The sequence below is a fragment of the Talpa occidentalis genome, unplaced genomic scaffold, assembly GCF_014898055.3.
Source record: "Talpa occidentalis isolate TD23 unplaced genomic scaffold, MPIMG_talOcc4v2.1 talOcc4.9, whole genome shotgun sequence".
Taxonomy (NCBI): Eukaryota; Metazoa; Chordata; class Mammalia; order Eulipotyphla; family Talpidae; genus Talpa; species Talpa occidentalis.
In genome coordinates this window covers 78474127-78485753 of record NW_023605305.1, presented here as the reverse complement: position 1 = coordinate 78485753, position 11627 = coordinate 78474127, and the positions used below count along the sequence as shown (strand labels likewise).

At 54.3% G+C, this 11627-nt stretch overlaps 2 protein-coding genes across 3 annotated transcripts; both read right to left on the bottom strand.

Moving 5' to 3' along the window:
* Positions 1 to 1741: 1741 nt before the first annotated feature.
* On the bottom strand, positions 1742 to 8417 carry S100A16 (S100 calcium binding protein A16). 2 transcript variants are annotated; one of them, XM_037498647.2, is made up of 3 exons: positions 8266 to 8417; positions 3533 to 3710; positions 1742 to 3306 (listed from the first exon to the last, which is right to left on the bottom strand). In XM_037498647.2, exons 2-3 carry the CDS (start codon positions 3683 to 3685, stop codon positions 3148 to 3150), a joined length of 312 nt encoding a protein of 103 aa, XP_037354544.1. In that variant the 5' UTR covers positions 3686 to 3710; positions 8266 to 8417; the 3' UTR covers positions 1742 to 3147. The 2 variants fall into 2 exon arrangements, with proteins under 2 accessions (XP_037354544.1, XP_037354543.1); XM_037498646.2 differs by lacking the exon at positions 8266 to 8417 and adding an exon at positions 4416 to 4530.
* Positions 8418 to 9516: 1099 nt separating this feature from the next.
* S100A14 (S100 calcium binding protein A14) lies at positions 9517 to 11627 on the bottom strand. Its single transcript, XM_037499312.2, has 4 exons — positions 11521 to 11627; positions 11071 to 11176; positions 10488 to 10634; positions 9517 to 10252 (listed from the first exon to the last, which is right to left on the bottom strand). Exons 2-4 carry the CDS (start codon positions 11098 to 11100, stop codon positions 10115 to 10117), a joined length of 315 nt encoding a protein of 104 aa, XP_037355209.1. The 5' UTR covers positions 11101 to 11176; positions 11521 to 11627; the 3' UTR covers positions 9517 to 10114.

The following is an 11627-nucleotide window of genomic DNA, read 5'->3' as shown; positions in this document are numbered from 1 at the left end:
GGAAGAAGGAAGGAAGGAAGGAAGGAAGGAAGGGAGAAATTGAACTCATAAAAACAGAGAACGGTGATTTCCAGGGCCTGACAGGAGAGGGAATGGGGAATTATTGTTCAGTGGATATAGAGTTTCAATCTTGTAAAACAAAAATTAGTTCTAGAAGTGTGCTGTACAATGTGTGTATAGCTAACAATACTATACATACACTTAAAATTTGTTAAAAGGATAAATTTTTTATGTGTTTTGTTTTTTTAAAAGATTTTTTATTGGGCCTCCCCGGTGGCGCAGCAGTTGAGCACTGGGTTGCGAAGCTGCCCGCGGCCTCTGCAGCGCCTGTTCGATCCCCGGCTGCTCCCCGGCCACCGGAGGAGGGTCCCACATGGCGCGCAGACCTCTCCTGCCGCCCGCTGCTCCCCTCAGCAGTGTACTTCGGTCCTTCTGCCTGCTCTGCTCCCAGCTCTGGCTCTGGTGAATTCTCTCACCCTCCTGCACTTCTGACTTACCCAGTGCTTATATAAATAAATAAATAAATATTTTTTAAAAATAAAAATAAAGATTTTTTATTTATTGGAATCTTGTATTTGCATATAAGAACTGGGGTGTAGACCAGAGGTGCAAGGGGTGAGAGGATTCACCAGAGACAGAGTGGGAAACAGAATAGACAGATTGACTGAAATACACTGTGGAGGGGAGCAGTGGGTGAGAGAGGAGAGGTCTGCTGCACCATGTGGGTTAGCTCCCTGGCTGGTGATCAAACTCAGGCCTCAGTGGTTGGTGATAACTTGATAGCACTGAGACTTTAACCCCTGCACTACCAGGGAGGCTCTTGTATGCAAAATTTTAGAGTAATTTATTATTATTTAAAAATGTATTATTTGGGGACCATTGGGGTTCTATATATCTGTAGAAAAATTGAGCAAATTCACCATTCAGTCAAGGCAGCACTGTGACCCAGGACAGGTAAAGGGAGTGCTTTCTGTTTGCATCTGCACAAGAAGGCATGGTGTGAAGGCATGGTGGGGAAGGGGACCAGCATGCAATCAAGACTGTAGGCCCTTTCTGAGGCAGATCAGTTTTAGTAGGGGAAGGATCTATAACTGGAATCCAATAAAACAGTCTGTGCCCAAGTATCTTTTCAAAAACGTTAAGCTGGCCCAGGTTGAACCACTCCGCAGAACCCTGCAGGCTGGTCTTCCTGCCCTGTCCCTCTGCCCCCATGGGCGGGCATCTCCCCATGGTAGGGGTTCTCAGTGCAGGAGCAGGGCAGACCAGGGAAGCAGGCATGGTCCCCTACAGCAGCTAAAAGGTCATTTCCTTCATCCCTCCCCAGTTCCAACCCTGGCCTCCACACCCTGAGTTCCTTGCACCCCTAATTTCCCATCCCACAAAGTTCTCTGTATATGAGGACTTGAGGCTTCACTGCTACTCTTGGCTTGAGCCTGAGGATCATGGCTCCTCTCTGGTGGAATTGCAGGGAGTGTAACAGGGTGTTCCCCAGGAAAAGGGGAATTCCAGTTTCCCTGTCCCACCCAGAGGAGGGTGGAACTAAAGAGAAGAGAAGAAGCTGCAGAGGAGACTGAGAAGGAAGGAAGCAGGATGGAGCCAGAAGGAGACTTGGAGGAGGCACATGGAGCAGAGAGACATGTGATGAAACTGGCCTTTTGGTCCTGAAACACATGTGGGTGAGAGACCCATGGGGAGGACAACAATGGCAGCTTTTTTTTTTTTAATTAATTTATTTATTTATACAAGCACTGGGTACAGTCAGAAGCGCAGGAGGGTGAGAGAATTCACCAGAGCCAGAGTGGGGAGCAGAACAAGCAGACTGAAGAAGTACACTGCTGAGGGGAGCAGCGGGCGGCAGGAGAGGTCTGGCGCCATGTGGGACCCTCGCCCGTTGGCCGGGGATCGAACCAGCCGCGGCAGTGGGCAGCTTCACAACCCAGCGCTCAACTGCTGTGCCACTGGGGAGGCCCAACAATGGCAGCTTTTATCTTGAATTTGATGTTGCTCTTTTTTTCTCCTAAACTTGCCTGGTTGTTTCTGATCCTTTTCTGTGGGTCCCCACTGGAAATTGCTTTAGACTTGTGGCAGGCTTTCGGGCCTTGCTCTGAGCCAATCCCGTTTGGATGGACTTTTACCCACGAGGGGACGGGTAACTTTCGGTGTTTGATTTGAAACTATATTCTTTGTCTTTTCTGTATTGTTTACTCATTGTATTAAAGTTCCTTCCCATTAAAGTCTTACATGTTTTGTGTTGATGTGGCGGATAGCAGAACCTATTTAGAGCAGGCAGGTTTGGAGGCTCTGGGGTGCCGCTCCCCTGCACTATAACAGGAGAACTTACTGGATACCCTGTGTGCCTGAAGATGAAAATGAACCAAAGTCTGGGCTAAGAGGCCCAGAGACAGTGACAGGTGGCACAGGAAGGAAGGCTGCTAACCCAGGGCTGACAGCACCTGCTGGGACCCACAGTTCTGGCTGCTTTCTTGCTCTGCCCCTGGGATTTCTCTGGAGGATTTCTCTAGGGGCCCAGAGCAGAGACTACCAAGGCATGAGGAGGTTCCAAGGGATGGAAAGGTTTTAATGAATATCACAAAGGGACTGGGTAAGGAGAATGCAAACTCTAAATCCAACCTTTATTGCCATCCTTTGATTGAGCAGGAGGGAGGGGCTCAACCCCCCTTAGCTCATTCCCAGACCCAGAGGCAGTTGGTAGGGAGTCCCTGGAAGTCTTCTCCACCCAGCGGAGGGGCTGAGGGAGAGAAGAGCGGTCGCTGCTGCTGCCAGGGGCAGAAAGACCTGAAGCAGCAAACTGACCTCCAGCATCGGGCAACAGCAGGCAGGAGCATCGGATGCATTGACTGAACAGGTGAGGGAACTCTTGGGGACCCCAAACAGCATGGAAATCTCACAGGACCCCTAGGGTCTGCTGGCTCCAGGGACTGAGACCCTTGGGGAGGGACCCCCAGACTGAGACACTCTAAAAGGAGCTCTAAGATCCCCCTGCCTCCAGCTCAACAGGGGTCAGAAGCTCTGGAGGGGGAAGCCAGTGCAGAGGGCTGGGTGGCCGAAGAGGCTGAGGAGGAAGGCCGGGAAGGACATCTGGGGCAGACTTGGGGCAGTGCCTGCAGGGATGGTGGGAAGGGTCCTCTAGCTGCTGTTCTGCTGCTCCTGCTGGCGGATGAGGTTGGCAATGGGGCTCGTGATGCCGCCTATCAAGGTCCAGTACTCATCGAAGCTGATGCGCCCATCGTGGTTGGCATCCAGTTTCTGGATGAGCTTGTCAGCAGCATTTCTGTTCCCGGTGTCCTGAAGGGGAACCGGGTGTCAGCAGTGCTGAGAGTGGCAGCCCCTCAGCCCCCAAGCACAACTCCAAACAGAATCCTAGCACCTGACCTGGGAAATGGGAGTAGAGCCCTTGCTGGCTCAAGCCTGAGCACCCTGAGAGAACAGAGGCCGCAGTAGGGAAGGAAGCCCTGAGGGAGAAGGGCTTGGGGGTTGGGGGTAGCAAGGTCTTGGGGTAAGAGAACCTTACCGTCAGCATATGATTGAGTTCTTTCTGAAGCATCTTCCGGAAGCTGCTCTTGCTGATCTTGTTCTTGACCAGGCTGTGCTTAGACACGTATTTGTAGAAGTTTTCCACCAAGACCACGACCGCCTTCTCCAGCTCTGTGTAGCTGTCCGCCATCTCACTGCCTCACTCCTCCCGGGGCCTGGGCACCATGAGGAGGGGAGATGAGAACCCACAGGCCAAATCTCCTCTTATCTCCCTGCCTTCATCCTCCTTCACAAACACACCCTGAGCCCTGGCCCCTGCAGACTGGCCAGTCCTTGGGAGGAGGCATGGTAAGGGGGACACACGGTGGGCGCGGGGGTGGGCCTGGAATGAGAACTATGTGGTTCCTCTAATCCAGGTGCTCCCCAGCTCAACCGCCTCAACAGGTTCTCCAGGACCTTCCCCAGCCCCAGGCGCTGGGCTTGTCCAAGTCCCAATGAGAGCAAGAGGCTCCTGTGGGAAGAGCAGGAGAGTAAGGGCCTGGGCCTCCACCCTGCCCCACCCCTGGCGCAACCGGAGCCCCTGCCCTGGTGACAGGCACAGCTAGAAGTGCTAGGATGAGCCAGGGAGCTGGAGGCAAGAACCATCATTCCCCAGCCCCAGGACTAGCGAGACCCCAGCTCCAAGCAAAAAAGCAGAAAGTAGGGATCTGTCCCCACCCCCCACCTCCCCAATCCCTTCAGCCAGACTCCAGGGCAGTGAGTACAAGGTCTCAGACCACAGCTGCCTCTCTCTGGGAAAGGACAAGGCCCTGATCCATCAAGAGAGATTTATGCAGAACCCCAGTCACACCCCAATAGCCTATCCTCCCTCATATCTACCCCCAAAATATATAGCATGATCCAAAGGGCCCCCCCATTACCTAAGGAGGAGCGAGGCCTGGTCCTACCCCAGTTGGAGACAGTGCAGCAGCTGGCCCAAGGCCACACACGTCACCCCCTCACCCCAGGACAAAAGACATTCACATTCCAAGCGGACACAGCCTACTGAATAACAGGATATGAGGGGAGCAGGCGGATCTGCTCTGAGTCCCGCCCATGCCCAGAGCCCCCCCAAGTAAACTGGGCAAATGAGACACCCCTCCCGCCCCCAAGCCCAGGAATGAGTTGCAATGGCCCTGCCCACTGGGTCCTGGCAAGGGAAAGTATCCCTTGCCAGGGCAGGGAAAGCCACCATCCATGCCGGAGCAACCCACAAAAGGGAGGTCCATCTCACCAGGCCACACTGTGGTTCCGGACACCTGCCTTCTAATCCCCCTCGTGGCCAGGCTTCCTCCCAGGCCCAGTGCCCTGCCCTCTCACCTAGCTGAAGCCTGCCCAAATGGCATCTCCCCAGGGAAGCCTGCCCTGACCCCTGTCCTCAGCACCCTCCTCCCCTTGACTGCCCAGCTGGCATTGGCTGGGCCCACTAATTACTAAGGCTGTAGTTTCTTCCGATGTGGATTGTGTTTCTAACATGCAGCCACTGTGTTTTTCAAACCAAAAAGCCTTTGGGGCCCTTTTTTTTTTTATCCTGGATAATCAACCTCCCAGTTTTTAATCTGAGTCTACCCTTGCTCATGTTGCCCAGCACCTCACTCCAGGTAGACGATGTATAAATATTCCACCTCCTTCCAGCTCTGATGCCAGGCATCCAGATCCCAGGCCACCCTTAAGCTTTTTCTTCCTACAAACTTTTCTAATGGAAGAATGAGACCGAGTGGAACCAGGCCAGGAAGCAGGAAGGAAGGGGAGGTGGGAGGAACAGGGGTCAGGCTAGGCACATCTGCCCAGCCTCCTTTCCCTGCCCCATCCACCGGAATACTTTGGCCTGTGGTCAGAAGGATGATGCATGGCCGGAAGACAGCAGGAGACCATGCTTGCTCTCCATAGTCTTCAATAAACATGTAACCATGTGGTTCAGTGTTTGTATCTTTGTAAGACTTTGGTAAGAACATTAAACATTCACCACTGAAGAGGGAGAAAAATGTTTCAATCCATGACTGTTTGCTGCCCTTGTGGGAGGAATGTCCCAGGCCCTTGACCCTCAGATTCTGAAAGTGGGACCCAATTCAGCAAGGGCTGTGCCGGGCCTACTCCCCATTAAGTCTTGGGGATAGGAAGAGAGTTCAGAGAATACCCCCGACCGCTACCATCCCAGACCCCATTTGTCCCCTAACTGAGGAATCCAGTGGGAAGTGGCCATCCAGAAGAAAGGGAAAGAAATCAGTTTTGGAGGTGGTGTGACTCTGTCCCCCTCCCCCTTGGCAGGCTCACCCCTCTCACCACTTCTCTGCTGGGTGTTTTCTCTCCCTGACCTGGGTAGCCTCCTCTTGCCTTTTCTCCATATGGTGCCCCGGCCCCTACCTGGCCCAAGGTGACCAGGCAGGCAAGATACAGGAGACCTCCTGGGAGATAGTTAGCAGCCTGCTGTCCGGCTGTCGAGGGCTAGCTTGGTGGCTCTGAGCTTCAGTTCCCAGGCCTCCAGACATGCGCGCACAGACACCGGCTTCTAGTCAAATGGACAATGCTGGAGATAACCGTCTGGATAAATGCTTTCCTGAAGTTTTTTCTGAAGAAGGATATCAGGTCGGATAGCCAGTATCATTACCTCCTTCCCTCCCTTCCCTGGAGGCCAGGAGAGAGGCTCTGCCACCACACCCAGCCCACAGCCTCCTGCTCCTCCTGCCTGCCCCTTCCTCCCAGGCATGGGTTGGAGTTGCAGCCCCTTTTTGGGAAAGGTCTGGCAGGAGGTCAGTCCTGCATTGGCACATCCTGGCCTGAGGACTTAGTGGGGGGCAAGGGGTGTGTGACAGGGGAGAAGGTGGACATGTACACTGGAGCCTTTCCAAAAAAGTAGGAATGGGAGAATTACTTGTTTTCCAAAGGGCCCCCTCAACTGGGGCCCCAGCCTTCCCCCCACCCCTCATGTTTCATTGTCTTCTCCTGGGCTGATTCATCATTGAGCAAACCACCCCACCCACCTCAGGCCAGCTCGCTGACTTCCCCCAAAGCCCAAATTGCCCAGCACCATGCCCCTGGGTCTCAGCTGCTCCAGCCCCACCCTAAGCCCTCAGGTTCCCAGGCCCCACCCCCCATCTCTTCAACTCCTTTCAGTCTGGAAACCTGAGGGGCACCACACCCTCCAAATTTCACCTTCTCTTCTCACCTCCACATACTTCTGGAGTCTTAAATTGTTTCCAAGTAGAATAAGTCGCTGTACTCCTCTCCCTCCTAGTCTCCACACACTTGAGAGCCAGGCCCTCTCAAGTCCAGATCAGCCATTCTCTGTGTCCTTTACACATATCCTGAATTCCTCCACTCACTGGTTCACCCGTGGTTCACTCATTTGTTCATTCATTCATTCATTGACTCATTTATTCACTCTCATTCATTCACTTGCTCATCTTCTCACTCATTCATTTTCTTCTTCATTCACTCATTCACCCCAACTGCCTTCAATATGCAGAAAAGGTACAATCTGCCCTGAGCTGGGAATGCTTTGTTCCCTTGGAAAGCTGTCTCAGACCCCCTCTCTCTGCTGTCTGCTCCCTCTTCTCATGCTCTTTCAGAACCAGAGGCTGATCTCTCCCATAAGTGTTCTCCCCTGGCTGCCCCCCTCCTCACAGGATGTATCCAATTCACTCAAAAGCATACAGCAAGGAGTTCTGCCACTCTTAATTCCCTCTGTTTGGGTGACCATTCACCTTCCGTTCACTTGTGCTTTTGATGCAAATAGCTAAAGGAAGAAGCCTCCTCTTCTGAAATTTTTCCCAAAGTGAAATTTGAAGTTTGGTCAGAAGACACACACACACACACACACACACACACACACACACACACACACACCCCACACTGCGGCTACCCTGGCCTCATCAACACCCAGAGAGTGCTTTACTAGCTGGCAAGGAAAGGCTGAACTGCTCACCAGAACCTCCAGGGCTCCATTCCCAGCACCCCTGCCTTCACCCCCCACCCCACAGGGCAGGGCAGGGGAACCCTCCTTTAGTGCAGGTGGCTCCACCAAGCAAAGCAAGTCAAGCCAGAACCTGCCTGGGTCCTAAGGTTGATGAGAAGCTGTGGGGGTTTCCACTGGCCCCTCTCCCAGAGCTCCAGGCTCCCTAGGCCTCACCCAGGTCCCTCTGGGCCCCAAAGTCCCTCCCAGGGAACAGCTCCCAGAACACAGCAGAGGGCCCTGCATCCAGAGAACTGCATGAGTCTTGAGGTGAAGAGAAGCCATCGCAGTGCGGCCTCCTCTCCTGGGGCCCTCAGGCAACCTGGGCTCTCTCTGGCTCCTCCAGGATCCCCACACTTCTCCAAGGACCCAGCACCCAGCACCCAGTGAGGCCTGTGTCCAGGTCTGATCACCCCTCTCAACCCCCACCAACCCCCATTTGCCCTTTTTGTGTTAAGGGAGGATCTGAACAGCTGCGGGCAAATCTCCCAAACCAGTGACCCAGCCCCTGGAGAGAAGCCCAGTCAGCTGCTGGGCCAGGGAAGGGGTCTCGCCAGCCCATCCACCCCTCAGAAGGCCTCTCCAGTCCCCTACCCCACCTGAACTCTCCAAATCGCAAGCAGTCCCTTGAGGAAAGTTAACAATTAACGAAATCTTCCTGCCTAGTCTCTGACAGGCTCCCCTTCCCAGGCCCCTTCACTGCCCCCTCTCCTGGCCTCCCCTGCCTGTGGGGCTTCTCGGCAACCCCAGACCTCCCAAGTCAAGCCTGGGGCGCTCACCTGCCTCCTCGGTCCACCTCCTCTCCAGCAGGGCTCTGGGGCCTGGGCTCTGGCACTGCCAAGCAGCTCCCCAGCTCAGCCCAGCCAGGACTCCTCCCCGCTGCACTCCCAGAATCTGTCCCACTCCCTCCCAGGCCTGCCTGGCTGAGCTGGCTCGGTGGGGAGGTAGTTAGCAACTGAGCTCTTTCTTGACTTGGCCCTGGGGTTGGGCCCTGGTTAAAGGGATACACACCTTTTTTAACACCCTTCCGCCCCCCACCCCAGAGGGTGTGGTAGAAGCTGGCACTCCCCCAACCCCACCCACCCAGCAGAACCTACAGGTGGAGAAAGGAAGGGAAGGGCAGTCACCTACCCTTCTCACCTGGATCACTGGGAGCCTAGTTTCAGAGTCCCCAAAAGACAGGTTCAGGTAGCATTTCCAGGCCAGCCTGACTGGCTCCAGAAACTTCCTTGCTGTCAGGATTTCAGAAATAATAGCTAATTTCAATGGGTGCAAATCAGGGGCACCTGGGACAGAAATGGCCCCCTGGTCTCCCATCTCCAATTCAGTCCACCAGGAGCATTCTAGACTTATCCCTCCATCCCTCTTGCGCAGTGGGGGATTCCTCTAAATATACCCTTCACTATTCCCCAAGATATCCAAGGAAACTGGCCAGTTTGACATCTCTCCATAGAGGCAGTGGTGAAATCAGAGGGGACTCCTTCCTTACTCCACTGGAGTGGTTTCTGCTCTCTGCGCACTCCCTACCTGGCAGGCTCTCTGCTAAGCGCTTTACATGATGCCTGCATTATCATCTAGCAAATCTCATGGGAAATATTATTAATATTCCCATTTTACAGATAAGCTCAGAGCATTCCCAAAGTTCCAAAGATAGTGAATCGTGGAGCTAGGATTCAAACCCATGTTAGTCAGCCCATTTGCCTTGCTACTAATTGGCCAGGTTCCAACACACATGTGTTCCTGTCCTTTACCATCATGTGCACACATGCCTGCTCTCTCATCTGAGGGCCAGGCCACTGACAGAGAGGAACCCATCCCTCATAAAGTGCCACATCTCCCCACTTTGGGATCTGGTACCAACCTCAACCCAAATCAATGAACAAAGGAGAACCTCTAGTCACTCTCAATGCCAACACCCCCAAACCTCCCATGTCCCACCCCACCCAATGCCTCTGCCATTCACCTCCACTTTCCCTGATCCACAGACCCTGGGGGGTAGTTTCCAATCAAGACAACATCGTTTACTTTTCTATTTTTTTATTAAATCAAATGATACAAAACAACCATCATTCTATAAATGCCCAAGCACCCAGGTGGTCCTCTTGCTCCCAAGGCCTCCCCCACCCTGTTCTCTCTTCCCCTGCCCTAGCCCAGGGACAGTCTTAGGAAGGGTTGGGGCAGAGCTGGAAACAGGAAGAAATAGCACTGGACAGAGACTATGGTGTGGTTGGGGAAGAGGTTAGGAGGGGAAGGTTCTTAGAGACCCTTTTTAGTACCAAATATCCAGCCCTATTCCCAGGCCCATAGCCCTGCTCCTCTCTACCCTGACCCATACCCCAATGACTTGGCCCTTAGACCATTCCTATCCATCCTAGCCCCAACCAGTCCTTGAGCCTCTCTCTGGTGGGCACTTCCGGACCCATTAGCTGCATGCGCTCCCATGGATGAAGTGAACTGAGAAACCATCCCCACCACCAGGGCTATTAAGAGCCTGCCCCTTGCAGAGGTAAGGCAGTGCAGACTGAGGAATGGGGTGGTGTTGGTGGAGAGAGGAGTTATATTTCTGGGCCCATCTTCTCTAAGAATCCCTTTCCCCAACATCCCCTCAAGAATTCCAGGGGAAGGTTCTCAACTCCCTGGAACGGGGCTCTCCATCTTCACACTCTTGGCTGCTTCTCCAATCAGCTCCCAGAAACTCCCAAACTCCAACTTAGAATCGTTACAGTTGCCCAAGTCAGCAATTTTCTCTTCCAGTCCACAGTTGCTCTAAGGGAGGAAAGACATGGCAGTTCCGTGAGTGAGGCAGAAGCTCCCAATCTTCCCACACCGCCCTGCCCAGGGGCAGGAAGCAGGGCCAGAGCCAGCCCGGCACTGTGGCCTCTGCCAAGGGGGCGGGACTAGGATGGTGATGCCAGACAGTGTGGCCGGGGCTTGTCAGGCTGTGGAGCACTTGCTTGGGAAGTCAGGGCACTGTCTGGGGCAGGGTCCACTCCCTCAGTACCGGCATGAGGTGGGGCAGCTGTTGGGTGACCAGGTTTCGGAGCTCAGCAGCAGTCAGTGTTTCTTTCCCACCCTCCCCGGAGTACTGATGGAAGTTCTTGATGAGGGTTTCAATGGCCCTCTCCACATCGCTGAATTCCTGGGCATCCTGCAGGCAGGGACAGCACCCACATCAGAGAGGCTCCACCTGCCATATGACACTCTACCTCCCCCAGGAGCCTGGCAAAGCCAAGTCAGAAGATAGCTGGAAGGCACACAGACTCCCACCCACTCCAGAACCCAGTACCCAGCTCCCCTCACCCCCACTGGCCTCTGCCCTCCACCACAGGTTGAGCAAGTCTTCCTCCAGCCACCCCCAGCCCATAGGCAGGGCAGGTCCCAGCATGAGGCCTGGGCATCTCTTCCCAGGAGGCCTCCATGTGCATCACCTGTGTGGGCACCAGGGAGAGGAGTCAGGTCTCCCCAGCAGGGTCTAGAGTACAGGGCAAGGCCATAGTGAAGGGGGAGACGTGAGTAAAGAGCAGAGACCCTCAGCCTGGAGGAAAGGAAAAAGGAGGAGGACAAGCCAGAAAAGAATGGCCCACCTCGGCATTGGCTGACCGGCACTGTCCCATGGTGTCTGCTGTGCTTGGTCCTTTTGTGAATTTTGTTGTCCTATAGCCCGCCCTGGAGGAGCCGATGGCTCATGATCTGTGGTGGGGGTGTAGAGAGTTGGTAAAGCGTTTCTCAACTACCCTCTTCAGCACCAGCCCAGATATGCTGCACCTTATCCAGGGGCCAGAGCCAGCCCTACAGAAGGCCCAGCCCCTGTGGAGGCTCCAGAAATTAAGGTCACAGCTTCATGTAGAGAATATCTTAGACCTCACCTTAGCCTCAACCCTCCCACCTCCTCCTACCGCTCACCTCCACCCCCAAAACACACACTCCAGACCTGGTCCCCCTGCCCTTCCCCGGCCAAACTAGGGTAGGATGGCCAAGTGTGCCCTCTGAACAGGGGGCAGTCCATTTGGGTGAAAAGCCCTGATTCTCCTTACCTGCTGGCAGCCGCTGAGACAGGACAGGAGGAGCCAGCTCACCAGAGCTCAGCTCTTATACCTGGGGGAAGGGAGGGGAGGCAGGGGCTGTGCCTCACCCCCAAACC